General features: G+C 55.0%; 5 protein-coding genes across 5 annotated transcripts; 3 read left to right on the forward strand and 2 right to left on the reverse strand.

The window, feature by feature from the left end:
• Nucleotides 1-389: 389 nt before the first annotated feature.
• On the reverse strand, nucleotides 390-2,923 carry MONBRDRAFT_8749 (uncharacterized protein; the record flags this gene model as incomplete). Its single annotated transcript, XM_001746412.1, has 10 exons — nucleotides 390-506; nucleotides 596-1,057; nucleotides 1,162-1,237; nucleotides 1,373-1,539; nucleotides 1,656-1,797; nucleotides 1,921-2,160; nucleotides 2,434-2,506; nucleotides 2,599-2,659; nucleotides 2,758-2,788; nucleotides 2,904-2,923. 10 exons carry the CDS (start codon nucleotides 2,921-2,923, stop codon nucleotides 390-392), a joined length of 1,389 nt encoding a protein of 462 aa, XP_001746464.1.
• A 1,526-nt stretch (nucleotides 2,924-4,449) lies between these two features.
• MONBRDRAFT_8750 (uncharacterized protein) lies at nucleotides 4,450-6,827 on the forward strand (the record flags this gene model as incomplete). The annotated part of the gene is made up of 5 exons (XM_001746287.1): nucleotides 4,450-4,456; nucleotides 4,557-4,918; nucleotides 5,054-5,587; nucleotides 5,708-5,926; nucleotides 6,120-6,827. 5 exons carry the CDS (start codon nucleotides 4,450-4,452, stop codon nucleotides 6,825-6,827), a joined length of 1,830 nt encoding a protein of 609 aa, XP_001746339.1.
• Nucleotides 6,828-8,225: 1,398 nt separating this feature from the next.
• Nucleotides 8,226-9,893, reverse strand: MONBRDRAFT_25981 (uncharacterized protein; the record flags this gene model as incomplete). The annotated part of the gene is made up of 8 exons (XM_001746413.1): nucleotides 8,226-8,456; nucleotides 8,534-8,625; nucleotides 8,727-8,799; nucleotides 8,903-8,995; nucleotides 9,075-9,275; nucleotides 9,367-9,483; nucleotides 9,600-9,712; nucleotides 9,845-9,893. 8 exons carry the CDS (start codon nucleotides 9,891-9,893, stop codon nucleotides 8,226-8,228), a joined length of 969 nt encoding a protein of 322 aa, XP_001746465.1.
• A 663-nt stretch (nucleotides 9,894-10,556) lies between these two features.
• On the forward strand, nucleotides 10,557-14,778 carry MONBRDRAFT_25982 (uncharacterized protein; the record flags this gene model as incomplete). The annotated part of the gene is made up of 16 exons (XM_001746288.1): nucleotides 10,557-10,778; nucleotides 10,874-10,945; nucleotides 11,086-11,132; nucleotides 11,205-11,307; nucleotides 11,391-11,480; nucleotides 11,588-11,653; nucleotides 11,939-12,064; nucleotides 12,171-12,220; nucleotides 12,327-12,375; nucleotides 12,455-12,619; nucleotides 12,728-13,131; nucleotides 13,305-13,386; nucleotides 13,500-13,787; nucleotides 14,005-14,091; nucleotides 14,175-14,355; nucleotides 14,648-14,778. The coding sequence occupies 16 exons, from the start codon at nucleotides 10,557-10,559 to the stop codon at nucleotides 14,776-14,778; spliced, it is 2,163 nt and encodes a 720-aa protein (XP_001746340.1).
• A 977-nt stretch (nucleotides 14,779-15,755) lies between these two features.
• MONBRDRAFT_32669 (uncharacterized protein) lies at nucleotides 15,756-20,016 on the forward strand (the record flags this gene model as incomplete). The annotated part of the gene is made up of 11 exons (XM_001746289.1): nucleotides 15,756-17,057; nucleotides 17,149-18,086; nucleotides 18,118-18,324; nucleotides 18,437-18,515; nucleotides 18,640-18,753; nucleotides 18,870-18,971; nucleotides 19,106-19,168; nucleotides 19,261-19,459; nucleotides 19,561-19,634; nucleotides 19,716-19,737; nucleotides 19,946-20,016. 11 exons carry the CDS (start codon nucleotides 15,756-15,758, stop codon nucleotides 20,014-20,016), a joined length of 3,171 nt encoding a protein of 1,056 aa, XP_001746341.1.
• Between the last annotated feature and the right edge of the window lie 289 nt (nucleotides 20,017-20,305).

A 20,305-nucleotide genomic window follows, 5' to 3' on the forward strand; every position in this document is an offset into this window, starting at 1 on the left:
CCCCCCCCCCCCCCCCCCCCCCCCCCTTTAAATATCTTATTATCCTTGCCCTTTTGCAAGTTTTCTCTCTCCGAGATGCTCATGCTCTTCTTGATGAAAGGACGTCCCCAGTCATGTTTGAGGGCTCACACATGACTCGGGTAGCTTGATGATCTTAATCTGCTGCACATCGTTTTTTTTTGCTCAACCCGAACTTGTTGGAAAAAATGCTTGGAAAACATACCACTCAGTTGAAGACGAAGCCACACGCGGTTAACATTGACACAGGGAAAGAAGGGAGGTTTGCGAGTAGAAGGGGGAAGGGGAGGAGGCAAGAAGCGGGATCATACGCACGGGGCCACTTGTTTGCGGCACAATTGTGCAGACTCAAAGGAGGACAAAGCTTCGCTTTACTCGTCGTCGTCATCATCATCTTGATATTCCTCTACATCACGGTCTGGCTGGCTAAAAAACTTTTCAGCACGCTTGTTGACAAAATCCTCAAAGACCAGGTCCAAATCGCCGTCCTATTTGCATCAGTCAAGGGCAAGTGGTGAGGATGCAACAGCGTGAAGCGTCAAACATCGGCTTGTGGACACACGTATCGGGAACATACGTTATCCATCATGCGGTCAAGTTCGTCAAAAGTCATTCGTGGCGCATTGCGCGGGGTGGTCGGCACGGACATGTAGCCGTCATTCTCCGCATCCTTGACAAGGGCCGGCGTTGGTGGGGGCTCAATGCCCACAGACACGCCCAGCGCGTTGGGGGGTGGTGCAAGCAACATGAAGGGGGTCTTGCAATCGAGCTCACTGCCCATGCCCACGTGCAGCTTGACCTTGACCTCGTATGACACGAAGATTCCGACATTATCGTCCAAGCTGGATTGCGTCAACCTGTGCAGCATGGTCGAGGACGGGGGGGGGGGCATCAGCCAAGAGGAATGGCAACAATTTTGGGCACGGGATGGTTTATCGGCTCGTGGCCACATGAGCTCTGCACAAACGCACTGGGTAGAGGAGGCCAGGCCCGTGGGCTCATCCTTGATCTGCCCATCGAGGGCAAGGCGGTATTGGTCCTAGAATAGTCATAAAACAGGCGAAGAATTATCATCAAGGGCAGCTGCTTGAGCGCTGAGAGGAGATGGGACAGCTCATCTCAGCATGTCTCAGCATGTCGTACCTCGAGACCCTCGACTGACGGGATGATGGCAAAGGTCTCAGCCCATTGTGAGGAGGGGGCAATCGGAAGATGCACGCTATGGGTGAGAGAGAATGAACAGGCGTCGGTCAGGCACTCGAGGCGAGTCGTGTTGCTTCTTCGTCTTCTTATTTAATGGACAACGATGCCGCCCTCTGGCTCTTTGACAAGAGCAGCGCAAGTAAGAGCCAACCTGGGCTTCATCTCCACAATGTGGGTCTTGCGGGTGGAGCCCGAGAGACCAGCTTCAGCCTTGAGAGTGGCAAACTGGCGGACTAGGATGTCCATGTTCTTAAGCTGCTTCTTGGAGCCATTGTCTACCTTGACGGTGACCTCAATAGGATCACCATGCATGTATGTCTGTGGGCGGCATCGGATGAGCGTCAGGGGCCAACCGTTGCGGGCTGGGTGTCGACGGGGTAACAACACCATGGGGTGCGGCTGGTGCGGCTGGTGCGGCATGTCATATAACATACTCGGCGATCCAGGAAGACCTGCATGGTGATGGGCTCGCCACCCAGGGCCAGTTTCTTGACGGCCGTGTCGCTGGGAGCCACGTCATCGCTCTCATCCAACGGTGCAAAAGCCAACTTGCGAATGGCCAGCACAACTGTATTGCTGCGCGTTGGGTGAGAGGTAGCAGGGATAGGTCAACAGGCGCGATAGTACGTCATGAGCAAGGCCAAGCACTCTTGTCGAAGCAAGGGTGAAGTAGGAGGCCGGCAGAGATTGGGCTCTGACCGTTTGGAAGGGCGATCCTCGGCCGTGTCGGCAATGTAAATTTTCAGGTCCCAGTCGACGCCACATCGGGCGTCCTGTCCCCGGGCACCAGGCTGCCCTTGAAGGGTGACGGAGTTAGGAAGGCCTTCGGGGACCTCAAACTTGAAAGGAAAGGCGTTGTTCTCCAGCTTGCTTTGAAGTTTGCGCTGCAGCGCCGTGAGCTTCATGCCCTCTGGTGGCGGGTAGACCTGCTTGATTTCACTGGTGAGCACAAACACAAGCGCACACACAGTGACACAGGGGACGGCGGCATGTGGGTGAGGTGAGTTGACAGCAGATGTCGAGTCGCGTAAGGAGGTGTTGAAGAAGAAATGGCACCGAGCTCCCACACCTGAAAAGCGTGGTCTGCATCTTGACACCGAGAGCATTGACATCATCAATGCCATAGCTATCAGCATTGAGTCATGACAGTGCGTGGGGTGAGTGTTGGCCAGAGTGTGGCCTGGCCGGCAGTGGGGACGCGAGTGGCCTTACTTCAGCGTGCAACGCAGGCGCACAAAGATGCCTTGGCCCTGGAGATCGGCAGGATCAGCCTTGACCATGCCATCTATGCGCAGAAGGGCACCCGGCATAAACAGGGTTAGGGCGAGGCTCGCTGGAGCTGTGGTGGACACGTGGCGGCAGAGCAACGATACTAACCGACAATATCATCCATGCCTTTGGTGGTGTAAAAGTCGCGGCGACCCAAGTAGACGGTCAGCTGCAGGGGCAGAATGAAGGCGCAAGACTTGAGAATGAGCGGCCAAGAGGCAAGACCCAGGTCTCGTGGGTGTGGGGTGCCAAGCCAAGTCTACTCACCCTGCCGCTGGCACACGCCTTTTTGAAGACACTGTCGGGACGGGCGTTAGAATGTACATGGGTGGCCGATCACGACATATTGAATTGGGGTGAGGCGTCGAGACGGGCAACTCGGGGCGGCAACAAGGAGGGCACGGACGACGCACCGTCGTCCACGCTGAGCCATGATGGTGGGTGACGCGTGTAGAGATTGCTTGTTGAAGCTGATGGCAGCGGGGTACCGGTGATCTGTTGCCTGGATCAACCAGAGGCAAGGGTCAGTACAAAGAGGGGTGCCTTTGGGAAACTGGGAAGCAAGGGCTGCAAGCTAGCACAGCAGCCAGGGGGAAATGGGACTCGATAGGAGAGGAGGGTTGATCGGGTGGTTGGAGTGCAAAAGTACAAATGAACGAGGGCAGGGTGTGTGGTGAACAAGGGCGGGGTTGCGGGAGACTGGGATACGAGGGATGCGCGCGCGCTATGGTGGCGTGTGTCGAGTGTGTTGTGGTGGGATGAAAGTGTGATGTCGCGCGCCTGCGCAAGCGTCAAGCTTCGTGGTGGCCAGTGTGGCGTATGACAAAAGCAATGCGCAGGGAGGCGACCCACAAAAGACAGGAGCGCCAGCAAACAGGCCACCTACGACTGCTTTCGAGCGGGGCAAACTGGGCAATGCGCCGTGATCCGGCCAGTCGTCACCTAGGCTGTCGCACACACGATCCCGATTGAGCTCCAACCAACCAACGGGAAGCGCACAGTAGAGACTGCCTTCCAACCAGCGCCGCCGCCCTGCTCCCAAACCACACCCGGACCGCTCCACCTCTCACACGCACAGACACGTCCAGAGGGGAACGGAGTCTCTCTCTGTGTGTGTGTGTCGATGGGGCACAACAGCTGCTGGAGCTCGAGAGAGCGAGAGAGCGAGAGAGAGAGCGAGAGAGAGAGAGAGAGAGAGAGAGAGAGAGAGAGAGAGAGAGTTGTGTACCAATGAAAAAAAAAAAATAAAAGCACAAAACTCAAAAGGGACTGGTTGCTACATTAAAGTGGTATTTTGCTGCATAAACTACAAAGGCGATATGCGTTACTTTGCCTTTAACTTGGAGTCGTTCACTGCAAAAATTAATGTAATTGAAGCATTGACTTCCGTCGATTCGGTTGCCGATGCACCTATCCACTTGTTTTGCATGGGCAATAAACAGAATGTTCACTGCATTCGCCTACTTCAATTTCTTCCATCAAGTCACTGGCTTCGCCTTTTGAACCCAAAGCGTGTCAACACGCTACAGTTTAAAAAGTATGACATTAAAATCAAATATGTAGCTTAGGTCACACTTTCCATCTCCGCCCTCTCAGGTCTCTCTCTCTCTCTCTCTCTCTCTCTCTCTGTGTTGTTGTTGATGTTGTTGTTTGGTCTTGACGGCAACCGGGCAAGATCCCGTTCACGCCGTCAGTGGTTCTGAGGGGACAGGCTTGGCGCGAGGGGGGCATTGGAGCTGTGGGAGAGAGGGATCCGTTGGCTGAACTGGTATGAATCTCCGAGAGGCGTGATTACTTTCATTGATGCTCATGGTTTCGACTCTCCACAGGCTTGCGGTTGGAGCTGCTCTTCGGACCCGCGCCGTTGATGCACACGGCTGGTGGCACCCGCTCGCTGTTGACTGCGCTTTTTGCCCCACTCGACGCGGTCATTGGTCGACAAGAAGCAGCACCGGCACGATGGAAGGTGTGTTCTTTGGTGGCAGTTGGTTCACACTGAGCCAGCTGCGTCAAGGTTGTTTTTGTATCTGCTCACCGGCTCACTCTTGATTCGATCTGGGTTCCAGATAAATCAAAGCGCCGCATGTCCTTTTTCAAAAAGGATCGGCCCAAGTCCTCGGCTGAAGGAGCATCGGCTGGCACGCCCCCCGCCTCATCGGGTGGCATGCGTGCGGCGGAGATGAAGATGACGGACGCTCAACGCATTGCCGTCATGGAGCTTGTTCGTGCTGGCACGCTGACGGTAGACGAGGCTATGCAACAGGTCCTTCAGACCGAAACCGAGCTGGCCAAAGGCGGCTCGCCTGCCGCGACCACATCTGCCGCGACCACCGCCAAAGGCAAGCCCCCAGCCAAGGGGGGAAATCGCTCGTCCACCGCCGACCCCATCGACGTCAATGCCTTTGCTGCTCTGGCGGCCCAGCTTGAGGTGTGTCAGGCGTTGCTTCTTGACCCACTGGGTACTTCCTCTCTCTCTCTCTGGCACATTCCGTTGCTCATCCTAGCGCGCACGCCCCACCACATACTAACCCCACACTCGCCCACATGACAACCCCAATGCCAGGTCAAGCGGGACAAAGCTGGGGTACAGCAAGTGCCTGAAGAGCCGCAAGGCGTGGCACCTCCAAAGCCCGAGCCTCAAGCCGAGGTTTCCGCTGGGACCAAAGCTGAAACAGCGCCAGAGACCCCATCTGAGCCGCCGGCCAAAGCAGATGCTGCTGACGCTACTCCTCCGCATGAATCCGAGCTCAAACCCAGCATTCACGATCCCCCCACGCGCCCCGTACCCAAGCCGCGCCCCGCCAGTACAATTCAAAGCCACACAAACGCATCGGATGCTTCCCTGTCGTCGGGCGAACAGCGCGGCCCCTCCAAAGAGCCACGCCCCTATGAGGAGGTGAAAAACGAGGTTGTGGTCATCACGCCTGCCTTGGAGGGCTACAGCAACCAGCGCTTCGTCACCCTGCGTCGCGAAGGCAAACTGGGTCTCCATATTGCCACAGCAGATGGCATGGACTTTCCCAGAGTCCTCAAGGTTGTGCCAGGGGCAGCCGCTGATGGCCTCGGTTGCTTTGAGGCCGGTGACTCAATCCTCAACGTACGTATGACTCAACAGCTTGCTTGGGCTTGCTTAAAAGCGACCCTTTGACTCTTTTGTTGGATATTGCTGACGCGCTTGCCGCACTGGCACATGGGTGCTACTGGGTCCTTTGATCAGGTCAACGGATTCTCCATGCGGAATAAGCGGTCCGAAGACGTGGTCAACGTGATCCGCACCCGGCCGTACATTGAAATGATGATTGCCGTGGCAGCCAACGATGTGTGGCGCAAAGAAATCGAGGCCGCCGCTCGCCGCCTGGGTATCTCTGATATCAAGGGCCTCAAAGCCAGCGAACTGAACCTCTCCAATGAGGATTTGCTTATGGTCATGTCCCAGGTTAGGTGTCACCCCTTTCGCCGCCTCTCCATCCTTTCTTCCTTGACCTCTTTTTCTTTTTTTCTTTTTTTTTTTTTTTTTTTTTTTTTGTTTCATTTTGCCCTGCATCAGCCGTTCAAAACCGTCTTGTCCCCAGTTTATGCTCACCCCTTGTCTTCTTCCTTGCTGGGGTCCTGACCACGCGCCAAAATAGGTCAAAGATGGTCGGATGACCATCGACCAGGCTCTGGAACAGGTCAAGGCGCGTCATCTCAAGCAGCAGGAGGAGAAGGCCCTCGAAGCACAGCGCAAGGCTGAAGCAGCCAAGGCTGCTGCGGAAGCACGCCGTAAGAAGAAGCCCAAGAAAATCTATTTGGACGCTTCACGCATCCTTTTTCAGGCCAAGGTCCTCAAAGACTCAAAGCCGACGGAAGAAGATGACGATCTCTTGCGCGTAGGAGCCGGCGAACGCGTCAACGTGATCGACGATGACGAGGACGATGTCTACGAGTGCGAATTTAACGGCAAAATTGGCTTTATTAAGCGCCGCAATCTGCAAAAGCTGGATGGACCCCTGGTCCTGCCCAAGCGCCCAGGAGCCACGGCTGCCCCCGAGCCAGAAAGTGCTGCCAGTGCCATGGACCCCGAGCTTGAGGCTCTCATGGCTGCTGCCGCCAAGGCCCAGGAAGAAGCCGCTCAGGCCATGCGTGACGCTGATAGCGCACGCACGCAACTTGAGGAAATTCGCACCAAGGTAGCCGAGATGCAGGCGCATGAGCAAGATGGCGAAGAGAATCTGGATGCGCACGACCTTGATGCGGATGACGATGACAATGATGATGTGGAGATGAAGGCAGAGATCGAAAACGACAATGCGAGTGCCCCCGAAGCCGCGGCAGTCTCAGACGAGGAAGCGCAATAACAGCGTCTAGGTCTCTTAGCAAGTTGAGCTGGCTCGTGCCCCTCCCCTTCCTTTTTTTCCCTTGCCGAGTAGGCTGGGATATTGAGAAAGGTCGTGTCGTGGGCGTTTTTTTTGACTTTTTTCTTCTGTGAGGAGAGGAACTCGTCGAGTATGAATGGCTTCACACTGCTTTTCTGGTGCCGACTTTTATCAACTCTGGCCTGGACCTCTCTGTAGACTTTTGTTCATTTTCATTCGCGTATCAGGTTTCACCGCTTGCTCAACAACACACAGGTTTTTGTCGTCCCCACCCCCTTCACGTCATTATTTCCATTTGTTATTTTTGTTTTGACGTTCTCGTCTAGACCCATTTTTGATTTCAATGTGGTGGTCTTACTCTTGGGAAACGAGAATGTTTTCCGCTCAATTGAGATGCGCATGGCAACTTCGTCTCACGTGTCTCCTTGGTATTGATGTGGCAAGCCGTGCGATGCAAGTGGGGAGAATGCAACGTTGTCATTGACCTGCAAAGCAGCGTGTTGCACTTATCCAACTACGGCGCCGCAGTCTCCGCCAGGTGTTGTGCAAGCCAAGCACGAGCCTCATCGGCCGTGCCACATGGGTGAAGCAGACGCCAATCAGTGAGGGCTGACATGGCATCCCCGATGGCTGGTCCCCGCAATCCAAACTCCTTGGCCAGCTCTTTTCCCGTCAAAAGGGGCTTCCACGTGTGACAGCTCAGCAGGCCAGAGCTTTCAAGCCACGGTGAGAGCATGGCCGAAGGCAAGAAGCGATCAATGACGAAGGTGTGAAAATGTCTCGCCAAAGCGTCGCAGAGGAGTAAACAAGCATCAAGTCGGCAATCTGCGGCAAGCAATGCATGTCCCAGCTCCAGCTGCACTTCAGGGGGGACTGCTAGGTCTGGAGATGAGGCCTCAGCGTAAGAGCCATGCGCGGCGTGGGCCAGACTTTCGGGTGGTGGATAGCATCGCTTGATCCAAGCCCGAGAAACCTGCCAATAGCATCAGGAGGTGCGAATGAGAAGCTGTTTGGAGAGCGATGGTTCTGATATCTCGTACAAGAAGTCACCGCATCGCAAAAAACAAAGGTGACACGGGTGTTTCGAATGAAAAAAAAAAAAAAAAAAAAGGAAGAAAAAGGAAAGAAAAAAAAAGAAAAAAAGAAAAAAAAAGACCTACTGTCAATAGCTTTTCAGTCGCGACCAGAAGCTTCACAACAATATCGGCCGTGGCTTTGGGTAGACGCAGCGCTTCTCGCAGAATGCGCGAGGCCACGGTGGAGAGAAGCCAATGCCGGGAGTCCTCCTTGTGAACGTATCCCCACAGCGGGGCCATCAAAGCAGCAAGCAAAACATATGTTTGATCTTCACCGCTTAGCGGTGGGACCTGCCATCCGAAATCAGAAGAGCTCGTTAGAGACACTTAGACAGCAGAAACAATGGCTGCAAACCGCGCGCGCACACTTGTGCACAAATGTACTCGGACAAAGACAAGAGGGGAAGAGAAACAAGCCTCGTACAGCCTTTTGCATAGCTTGGCTGATGCACTCGGCCACGGCCAACGCCGCAGGTGTGATCTCAGCCAGTGAGAGATAATACACGGGCACCGGGAAGAATGGAAAGGGGTTGGCCTAGATAAATTAGAGAGTGATGGGCAATGCTGAGTGAGGAACCCAGTGATGCGATTCCTGCTGCAGGTCAGACAAACCTCGCGATCTGGGAGTAGCACGGGGGGCAAATCGAAGAGAACTCCAAAAAGTTGGAGCTCAGCCAAGTGCAGCAAGCAAGCCATGGCATTGTCTAAGGACAAGGGTTGGTCAAGGGTAGTTCAAGTCAGTCATATGCCATTTGTAATCAAAAGGCAAAAGGGAGGGACGAGTGGTCTTGTCATCCTGCCTTACCAGCCTTGAACAGTTTCAGCAGCTCCATGCCAAACCGTTCGCGCGAAACCTTTGTTTGTAGCGCCTCGTGAATCTGTCGTTCGCAAGGCATGGGGTGGCCGTGCAATGTGAAGAGGGTGGAATGACATTGCGCGTTGGGATGGTTTGTAGACGGCGTTGGATGTGGTTCAACTCACTGTAGACTGGCGCGCAGCAGCCAGGGTGGTTGCCTCGACCTGGAAGCAATAGCGGCCTGCATATCGGGCCAGCCGCAAGAGTCGCAGAGGGTCCTGGATGGAAGGAGGCAGCAGGGCACATGTACGCACGAATATTTGGAGTGGGGCGACACCTGGATGGGCTGCAACGTACATCCATGAAGCGCTGAGTGGGGTTGCCAAAGCTGCGCACGATGCCGGCTTCCAGGTCTGAGAGGCCTCGGCCGTCAAAGTCTTCAATGGCATCGGTGTTGATGTTATAATAGAGGGCATTGATCGTAAAGTCACGGCGATCACTGTCTTCCTGGATGGTGCCAATCTCTACGGCGGGGATGCGCGATTCTGGATCGTAGGTCTATCGCCGACAGGTCCGCGGGCCGCGGACGTTGATGTCATTTCTGCACATGATGTTGGCCGATCTGTGGTGTTCTACGTAAAGCACATACCTCTTTGCGAAGTTGATTAAAATCAATTTCCAATCCGAAGAGGGTCGCCGTGGCCACCTGCAGGTGTGCTGATTGGCTGGCTTCAGGCAAGACGTGAAAGCCGACATCTGAACGCTTCTATCGTGTTCAGCAGCAGCCCGGCGCGGATCAGGAACACCATCAAGAGCCAGGATAATAATAGCAATTCGGGAGGGACGAGAAAGTGGCGCTCGGGTTAACAGCAGTCATGTCACCTCTTGTTCAATGAGGTTGGCGATCATGGCAACAAATTGACGTCCCGTGACTACATCAAGCGTGATATCAATATCCAGGGAGGGCCGGTGGAGCATCTTATCCCGAACCCAGCCTAGTGTCATGCAAGGGGAAAATGTGATAAGAATAGGCCGTCTATAGAAAGCCCGGGCAGACAGCACAAACGTGGAGCTTGAATGATCCAGGGTGGTGAACGAAAAAAAAAAAAAGCCAAGTGAGTACCTACCACCAGCCACGCGCGCAACAATAGGGACCGTCTCGGTTGCGATCTGCATGGTGATTGTATGGCATTGCGCCGATGGGCCAAAAAGGTGATGGTGAGGTACCGGCGTTGCAGGATTTTGGCGCTGGAACGCGTCAACAGGCAAGGCCTACCACGCGGCGACACAGCTCAAAGACGGCCTCTTCCGCTGTGCTGAGCTGAATGCGGCCATGCCGCGCTCGTTCCAGAACAATTGGCATCCTCGCTGCTCCGGCCACACGAAGCGTTGCTGGTCGTCAAACTGATTTTCCAAACACAAAGCCCTCTCAGCCCTGCCGCCCTGCCGCCCTGCCCTGTCCTCTACCCTGTTTACAACCTGTTCCCTTGGCTTCAGGCCCCGCCTTCCGCTGCCAAAAATGGTCACATTGCCATAACGTAACGTACGCAACACCTGCCCAATGCTGATAAATCGCGCCTGTTGTCAGACAAAAACACACTTGTCAGACAACACAAGTGCATTTGTCAGACAGCAAAGTGTACATTTGTCAGACAAAAGCGTGTTTCAAGGTTTTTTCAATTTTTTGGCTCTCTGGAGAGAAAAGAGAGAGAGAGAGGCGCTTGGTCGTGTTGAGCACAGGGTTGAGGTTGGACGTTCGTGGCGGCGGTGGTGGTCACTGGTGTGTGAGGTGGTGGTGGTGGTTGATGGTGAGGGACTGGGCGCATAACGGGTGCCAAAATGGCTGAGATCGTGGCTGCCGTGGCCTGGGTGTTGGTGGGTCCTTGGGAATGGCTGGATGCGAGCCATTTGTACGCCGCCGCAGCTGGGCTGATTGTCGGGGTCGCCATTGGCCTGGGCATCAGTGCCGCGTTGGCTAGCTTCGCCTATAAGCGCTTTTTGCGCGCCCTCCAGCCCGCTCAAGTGCAACGCCAGCCGTATACCCCCCCGCAACTTGGCCCGGTTGGTTGCAACCGGGACATCGCTCCGTTGGACATCCGAAAGACATCCGGCTTGCCCCCGCCTCTGCCTAGCCTCATGCTCGTGTCGATATGCAGAAAGCACTACGCTTTATCGAAAAGCATCCCAAGCCCGCGGCCCATCAGAATGACACGCTTCCTCGTGAACAGGTTGAGACATCTGATCTACCTTTATGGCTTCACACGGCATTCACATTCAAGGACGCAGGCGCGCCCTTATCCTGCTAGATGTACAACCTCCCTCCATCACCAGCCCATGCACCCTCATGCGTTGCCAAACTTGCCAATAGATGGATGTCATCAATCTCATCTGCAACTTTATCTTCCAACAGCTGCGGTATGTTCTGTCAATCGCCATGCATAGCCGCCTTGAGCGTGCCAGTCCCACTCTTGACTGTTTGCCTTGCAGAGACACCATCAACGTCAAGCGGCAGTTTTTGGTCATTGCTGACCGAAACTTTGAGTTTCTGCTCCGCAAGTCACCGCTTGGGCATTTTTGCAAGCGTCTGACCGTAAGTTACTGATGAGTTTGAGGCCCCAAAGGCCTGGTTGCCAGACGACTGGTCCCAGCCTGAGTCATGTGCTTGGATGGCAGGTTTATGATCTAAACTTTGGCACGACTGTGCCTGAAATCAATTGGATCTCAGCCGTGCGCCCCAAACTCGGTACCTTGGCCAACTCTGATGTGAGTCTTCCTCTAACCCTTTGCTAATCCAAGCTGTCGGGCATCCGTGCTTCGCACTTACCCCGTCACATTGGTCACGCACGCGCACCCACACGCACATGCTCCAGTCCCTCGAGGTCGAGACGGACGTGTCTTACGAGGGCAAATTCAATCTGACCGTCAAGGCCGATTTAGTACGTGTTTCGCCACATGCACCAACCTGCAAACATGGGGGAGGCACGCCAGCCTTGCACGTCTGCACACTCACGCTGAGGCAATTCGGATCTGGCCGTGATGAACATGCTCCTTGGTAGATATTTGGGCGCACCGCAACAGTTTCCATCAGCATCGTCAAACTTCAGGGTGTTGGTCGAGCTGGTGTACGTAGGCATTTCCTGTTTTCTGGTGTCTTTTAGCGTATCACATCATCGAAGCTAAAACCTACGTCGCTTGTTTTGCCCCTGGCCTCTGTTTTCCAGTGGGCTAGCAACCCCCATCCCCACTGGTACTTCTCATTCATGGAAGAACCTGAAGTGGATCTCGAGGTGGAGGCCATCCTTGATGGTCGTAGCATGCCGCAGCTCGCCACCATACTAAAGAACCAGGTGTGCCAACTGCACATCGCTGTATAGCGCAAAAACAAGGCTGGACGCATGGTCGCCTTGACTGCACTTTTGAGACCCATGCTTGCCTCACATCATGTCGACACAGATGCACTCGGTGCTAAAACGCCATCACGTCATCCCAGCGAAAAAAGTCCGGTACGCCGGGCATCAACTTGTTATTGATCGCTTCAGCCATGTGGCTTGGATTCACCCGCCTTTTTTTTTATTTCAATTTTATACTCACATATCTTCTAAACTCTAGCTACGCCCCTTTCTTTTCACCGCCACCCGATCACAGCCTGATCGAGACGGTAGGATGTTGCGATGCTCCCCCACACATGCTTTGACGGTCTCAAATTCACGATCTGGGTCGTGGTATCCCATCTCTAGCTTTTTAACAACCTGCAATTGTACGAGGGCAACCTGGAGGTCGAAGTGGTCGGTGCCTCTGGACTCAAGGGCTTGCGCGAGGATAGCTTCCTCTACGTGAACCTCTCCCTGGATCGCAACATGAAGGACGACAATGCCCGCGTGACGACTGGTCATGTTTTTGAGGTAAGCCTTGAGGCCTGCCCTCGACACGCGTGCCTTCAACGCCAAGCCACGACCGGAGTCTCTGTTCGTCACCTTGACAGGCTTGCCCTTTGGCGTGTTGCTGGTCAGGTCACGTGCCTAAAAGCAGGTGCTGGTGGTACGATTGGCGTCATGTTTGGCCAGCAGTCTCGCAGCTCCACGGAGTGTCGCATTGAATACATCAAGCCGGCCAGCCCAGCCAGCGACACGCTCCTGCGAGCAGGCGATGTGGTCACGCACATCAACGGCTTACCCATCATGAAGACCTCACAAGCCATGCGCCTGATCAAGGATGCCGAGTTTGAAGTTCGCCTCACCGTCAGCCGGCCGGCTGAGGAGATTGAGAATGAGGATTTGACCGAGCAGCACGACATCTGCCGCACCTCTCTTGTTGCCTGCAGCGATGCCCCGGAGTGGCGCCAAAAGTTTTATTTCGACCTCTCTTCCCGCCACACTACACTCTACATCTCCGTTTATGATTGCCTCGTGAATCGGTGCGTAAGCTATGAACAGATCGGCTGTCCTACGTGCGGCGCGCCTCGTTGCTCCAGCTTACTGCATTTTGCTATCTTCATAGCAAGGGCAAAGAAAGTGGCAAGCGCTTCTTGGTGGGGTATGGGGAAGTGGATCTCGACCACACGGCCATGTTCTGTGCCATGAACCATAGCCCTCTTTCAAAGCGGTTCAAGTTGCTCAATTCCCCCACCCAAGGCGCCGTCGAAGCAGGTCTCATTCACCTCACACTCAAAGTAAGACCGCACCCATTGTGGCCGTAGCAACCCGTATTCACGCAGTCAAACACCCCACGATGCTCATCACCCTTTGCTGCTGGCTCGTGGCTGGGCATCGGGCTGTGCCATAGCACGAGCCGCAACCAATGGAGCCTCGCAACGCGCATCCTGACGCCCGGGCATCAATGCAGCCGGAAGAGGCCAGTCCGACCAAGAGCGGCGGCTCACGGGTGGCATCTTCTACAAGTGATGGGCCGGAGAAAAAGGCAGCTGGAAAAGCTGCTCATCTAACGTCTGCAAAGCCGGGACCCCCGTCGACTCAACCGCCTCGTCGCACCTCAACAACCACGAGCACTGCAGAATCCATGTCTCAATTACCCTCCAAGCGGCACTCGGTGCCGACTACCTCAACAGTAGAGGTAAGCAGGACCGGCACGAACTTGAGGGCGCAGACCGGCTCGGCCGGCGCAAGAGCAAACACTGACCATACAAATACAGCGAGAGCGCGTGGTGTCGAACCACCCGCCCGCATTCATCTTTTGCCACCAACAAGACAGAGAACAAACACACAAAAGATTCACAGACTAAACAGTGACAACGCATACCCACGACAACTAAACTCGCCCCGTCCTGTAGGCACGTGGCGAGGAGCTATTCCCCGACCTGCCGCCACAGCAACGTCGCAAGGAGCTCGAGGACATGCTCAACACAGTGGCCGTCCAGGTGTGTAGCGCCCACCAGCATGGCTGTGCAGCAAGGCTTCACGACATGCATGCTAATTGGAGCTTGGCTCGCCGAACGTCCAGATTGAGCTCGAAAGTGAGACCAAGCAGGACTTGGAGCGCCAATTGCGAAACGCAACGACTGTCATTGCACAGAGCAGATTGCAGGACAACATTGAAAAGAGCACAGAGCGCAGTCAAGTACTTCACACTCGCGCACTAAAATGTGTCTCTGCTATCGCTGCCTGCGAAGACGAGCTAGCAGGTACGCGTTCATGCGTGCCCGCGCTTTCTCCTGGGAAAGCAGAGCTGAGGAAAAAAAAAAAGCGGCATTCTAGCTTTCCATGGGCTCAGGGTTGCCGGCATTGTCACCCTCATTGGCATCCTCCTCCTCGTCGAGCACAGGGGCGTCATAAGGCGGCAGCTCCAAGGAATTCTCGTTGCGGTGGTTGGTCACTTGCTGGCGAAACTCGGCGGCAATGACATCGGCCAGCGACTGCAGACGCACCAGTGCCTCTCGAAAGGCCTCCGTGGCCGAAATGGTTCCTGCCGAGCAGGAACCAAGTCATTCAAGTCAGCGAGATGGCGCTACCGCGGGGAGCACCCGCCGGCGTACAAACGAGGACAGGATAGAATTGAAGGCTTTACGAAAAGCAAAAGGGAGAAGAAAAAACTCTTTGTGTTCTGATCATTGTCGTATTCTATCCCAACTGAAGACGTGTGCCTTCTCTCCATTGCTTTTTGCCATACGACGGGGGACCACAGGCGCAATAACAGGCATACCGTCGGTCTGAATGCGAATGTTAATCTTCTTCTCTGAAGGGTGGGGTGCGGTATAGCCGGCAAACTCGACGCGAGGACTGTGATGGATGGCGGAATGGGTCACGGAAGGCGTCAAGTTTGAGCATGTGGCACGGCGAAAGCCAGACTGATCACCCCGAGGCTCAAGGAAAACGCACTCTTTGAGGAGAACCCAGCGGACCGAGTTGCCAAGCGTGTGGTCTTCGTCCTTGAGCACAAAGGTGGCACACGACTCGGTCGAGTCGTTGGGGTCGACGGCAATTTGCTGTGTTTGGACAGTGAACGTGAGGATGCGCAGACATACGTTTCCAAGTACACATGCGCACACGCACATGTTTGGCCACATGAATAAAAGGGTGAGGCACACAATCGACCACCGCCCCTCAAAACATGGCCCACGAACAACGTACCACTTTTGGCAGGCTGGCCGGCGCGTAACTGAGGTCGCCAACCTTATACCGTTCAGGATCCTTGCCCTCCATGATGAAATGAGACGACAACGCTCAAACAAGACCGGAACAAGATGATAATCCAGCAAAATGCGCGGCGGGAATGTGGAGCGAGAAGAAGCTCGGGCGGCGTCGGCGGCGGCGACTTGTCGCTCAAAAGTGCACGCGGGTCAAGCTGGCCCCGCCACAACAGTTGTTCTGTCTATTTTGTCCACAATTTTATTAAAATAACCAGCTACCCTCTATTTTTAAGTTACTTGAATCGTTGTTTTCCGTGGTCAGTGTGTTGTTGGACCCTGAGGATCCCGCATCTGGCAGCCAGTCCGTCGGCTGCGGAGGTGGCGGTGGTGGGCCGGAGCAGGGCGTGAGTGCGTGCGTAGGGCTCCGATCCAGGAGGCTGTTGGATTGGTGCAGCATGGAGGAGAGCGAGTTACCCCAGAGCGCGTGGCGGCATACCAACTATCGTCGTCACTATGCGCGCCTCAGAGCACAGCAAGCTCAGGCGATCGGCGCTGAGGTGCTGCCTGCTGGAGAATTGCAGATTGACCTCAGTGGTGGACCCAATACCAACGCGCCGAGGGTGGTAGTGAATGGCAGTGCTGAAATGGCTCATCCGAGTCATTCGGCAGATATGGGCGCTGGTCCCATGCCTGCACCTGGATATCTGCCGGAAAGCCTGCTGGCCGATATGAGCGCGACGAGGGCGGAGACAGGGACGGTCACACCAAGCGCACAATCTTCAGACCCAACAACAACCTTGGCTGGTTCGACGAGCAACAACCCAGCGCCAGCAGTGGGCACCGTGCCCGCGAACAGCGACTCAATGACAATAGCAGATGGAGCCGGCTTCTCCGAGGCTGTCTGGCAGGCCAAATGGCAAGAGCTCAACGCCTACTGGGCCAATTATGTGCAGCAGCTACAAGCTTACTATGAACAGCAGGTTTGCTCTTTGCCCAATCTCGCCCCGCAGTACACACACACACACACACACACACACACACACACACACACTCCGCGCATCGATTGCCCCTCTCGCTCATCTCAGTTCATCACGTTGCGGTTACAGATTTCTCAACATGACCCAGCTGTGAGCGAGACCCAGGGCTCGGGCAGCGAGGTTGTGGACCCATCTGAAGTCGAGGCCCTGCATAAGGAGGTTGGGCAACTCAAGCTCAAAGTTTCGGGGCTAAAAGCTCAGCTGCGAGCAGCTCGAAAGCGTACCAGCAATGGTGGCGAGAGTAGCTCAGCCACAAACAAACAGGATCCGGAGAATTCCACTGCTCCAGTGATGGCTGACTCCTCATCTCTCAGTGTGGATGCTGCCACACACGCTGCTATGACACAAGAATTAGCAGCGCTGCGCGAAGCTCATGCCAATGCTCAAGCCGACTTGAAGCGTCAGGCAGAGGTGCAGAAAGAGCTCGAGGCTGCCTTGGTGGACGCCGAAGCCCGTTGCAAAACACAGCAGGAGACGGCACACAATAGCCAAGAGGAGCTTGCAGCTATCCTGGCTCAACGGGACGAGGAGTTGGCCGGTTTGCGTGCTGAAGCAAGCACGGCACATGCAGGCTCCGCATCTGAGGAAACGATGCTTGAAGAGCTGCGTCAAGAACGAGACTTACTCGAGGCAGCTCTAGAACAACGTGGTGCACAAGTGGCGCGACTCAAGGCGGATCTGCGCCAAGCGGAGCAAGCCGTCGCAGAGGCTCGCGCCGCGGTGAGTACGGTTGCGCCGGCCGAAGAGGTTGGTTCTGAACAAGCTGTACAGGATCGCACCATCGAGCTTGAGTCGGCATTGGCATCTCCAGCAAACCATTGCTTCAAAGGAGCAGGACTTGGCACAGCTGCGCGAGCAAGTCAAGGTGGCCCAGACCGCGGCTGCAGAGGCAGTGCAAGATCAGGATCGCACCGTCGAGCTTGAGTCGGCACTGGCCGAGCGCAATGAAGCATTGGCAAATCTCCAGCAAACCATTGCTTCAAACGAGCAGGAATTGGCACAGCTGCGCGAGCAAGTCAAGGTGGCCCAGACCGCGGCTACAGAGGCAGTGCAAGATCAGGAAGCTGGTAAACAGCAGCTGGCCCGTACTCAGGAGCAGCTGACCGGATTGTGCGCAGCCACGCGTCCACTGTACCAAGGCTTAGACAGCTTGCGGGCCAGCTTTGCACGGGCTGCCAATCGTGCTGCGCATGCAGATGTCCTTGCCTGCACACTGCTGCGCCGCCAAGACAATGCCAATGTGCGCCGAGCCCTCCATGACCGCTTGTCTCACGCGGAAGCACAACTAGCAGAGGCCCGCCAGGCCGCAGCAGCCGTCAAGCCGCTACGCGAGGCGCTTGAGGCCGCCTCCTCTCAAGCTTCGCAAAACTCCAAGTCGCAGGAAGAGCTGGAGGTAGCCTTGAATGAAACAGCACGCTTGCGCGATCGCCTCGCGGCAACGGAGGCTGCTCAGGCCGAGGCACTTGCCGGGTTTGACATGGAGCGTGAAGAGTTGCAGGCCGCTGTTCGACGAGCGCAGGCCGAACTTGATGCTCTACGCGCACCACATGCTGAAGCTGGTGCCCTGGCCGAAAGCCTTCAGGCACAGCTTCAAGACCGTGATCGACAACTAGCAGCAGCCGAGGCTCGTGTTGCAGCACGTGAAAGCGAGGCACAAGAACTGCGGGAAAGCTGTGCAGCTACCCGCAGTGCGATTGAAGAGCTCACTGAAGCGTATCGGGGCCAGTGCAAGACGGCTGCCGAACTACGGTGCGTGTTGTTCCTCGGCTTCATGCGCAAGTGAGGGCATGATGATGCACATGAAACTGCGCGAGGAAAAGGAAGACGCGAGGTCCTTGTTGGAACAAAAGGGTCGTGTTGACCCATCGAACCATTGTCTTGTCTTTGAGGCTTATGCAAGACGTGCTTGCTCTGTTAGGGAACGCGTGGTTACTCTTGAGCTCAAGTTGTCAGAGGAACAATCTCAGCGCGAGTTGGCAGAACGGCAGTACGAATTCGAACCGAGTGTCTCGAGGCTTCTTGGCCGTGCACGCGCTACCCCGTACATCGCCGCTCATGCTCACTGCCAAAATGACAAAATGTCGTGGCTCGTTTTCTAGATCGCGTCAACAGGAGGTCATGTCTCCCAGTATGGCCTTTACTTTGGGCGAGTATGAAGCGCAGATCACTCATTTAAAGGTGAGAGTTCTGTCGTGCTCCTTGCCGTTTTGTTCGCTTTGCGCGTTGCTCAATCGCCGCTGTCCAAGGGGCTACGCAAGTCTTTTTGTTTGGTCATTGCTAATTGCTCACCTTTCTCAATCAGGCCGAAGCTGAGCGGCAGCAGGCACGGTACGCGCGCCTGGAGCTAGAACGTGAGGCCGCTCGGGCCAACGCTGATGGTGAGCGTGACAGTGAATTGGCACAACTGCGCGAGAAGGTACGGTCGCCGCGATACCTTTGTTATTGAGTGTGTGTGCTTTGGTGGCCGGTTACATTGACTGTACGCTGGCTCACTCTTGCGTTTCGGAATGCATTCGGTCACCCATGTCTCAGTTGAAAGACATGTCGGCGTTGCGTGAGGACCTGCGTGAATGGCGCCAGCGAGCAGAGGAGGCTGAGGATGAGCGACAACGCCTGGCCGACGAGCGGGGCCAGGTTCGAAACAGATAGTCGGTGCTTCTCAAAGTGTCTGTTTGAAATGAGCTCGGCTCTCTACTCCATGTTATCGCATTGGTCTGTCGTGGTGGTTAATGCCCATTGCCTCCTTGTTGTTGTGCCCTTTCGTGTAGGAGTCACGCCATCTGCACAACGTGATTGAGGCCATGATGGAGCAGCACCAAGCCGACCTCGAGGTTAGACCGTTTGGCTGGTCAATTGGCTTTGAGCTATCCTCGCAACGAACTCGGAGTGAGTCAATGTCATGCTCTGGGCGGGCCCCACCTAGGTTCTCAAGCAGGAACATGCCACGACACTCAAGCAAGTCGCGGAAGAGACCAAGTTGTTGGAAGCTCAGCTGACTGCTCGCTTTGAGCATCAACTGCTTGGTGTAGCGGCGGCTGATGAAGAGTCATCGGTCATCTCCGCCGTCATGAGCGACCTCGGCGGCTTTGACAAGGGTTTGACGTGTGTTCGGCTGGGCCAAGGTATGGCATGTTGGGCGATATCACGTGCTCTCTGCGTCTGCTTGCCAGGCAGCCAAATTGATTTAATGTGTTCACCTGGTAAACCGCTTTGACTATCGCAGGCCAATATTCATTTCGCTACGCGGGTCACGGTATCAATCGTGAAGTGACCATGACGGTGCGGCTGAGTGGCCAAGTACGTTGATCATGACACATGCCAGAACACCGCCCTTTGCTGGACGGCGGAGTCACGGAACAACCTGTTTGGGCATGATAGAAAATTATGGTACGCAAAGGAGGTGGGTGGAAGCCTCTCGATGAACACTTGAAGCATACGTTTAAATTTCTTTTTGCCGAGAAGAAGTGAATCGCACCAGCCTCGCCGGCGGCGTGCAAGCTTGAAGAGGGCCAGCCCAGATTTTTTTATGAAGATGCGTTAAATCTATCTTTGCAACAATTCATGATTACACCACTTTGTTGACCGTTCCAACTTGATGTGCCATTCAGTACACAAGGCATCTAGGCAAAGGCAAAGCATCATCCTGAGTCCCCGTCACTCATTCCAACAACTCAATTAGGGAAAAAAGAAAACTGGCTATGTTCTAAACACGAGAGGCCAGCCTCGATAAGTCAAGTAACCAGGTCCAGCTAGAAAAAAAAAAGCCAAAAAAAATGTAAAAGTTTACCTGTAATTCGCACAAACAACACAACCAACGGATTGTAATCAGGCCCCCCGAACTGCTCTTTCCCGCAGTACTGTGCCAAGGCGCTTTTCAATCGCCAATTGTCTCCTTCATAGGTCTCCCTTGGTAAGCGGGCAAAAGATTTTAATCTGATCTAGATTTTAATGTTTTTCGGTTCCCTCCC

This window comes from Monosiga brevicollis, genomic scaffold, assembly GCF_000002865.3.
Source record: "Monosiga brevicollis MX1 MONBRscaffold_12 genomic scaffold, whole genome shotgun sequence".
Classification (NCBI taxonomy): Eukaryota; class Choanoflagellata; order Craspedida; family Salpingoecidae; genus Monosiga; species Monosiga brevicollis.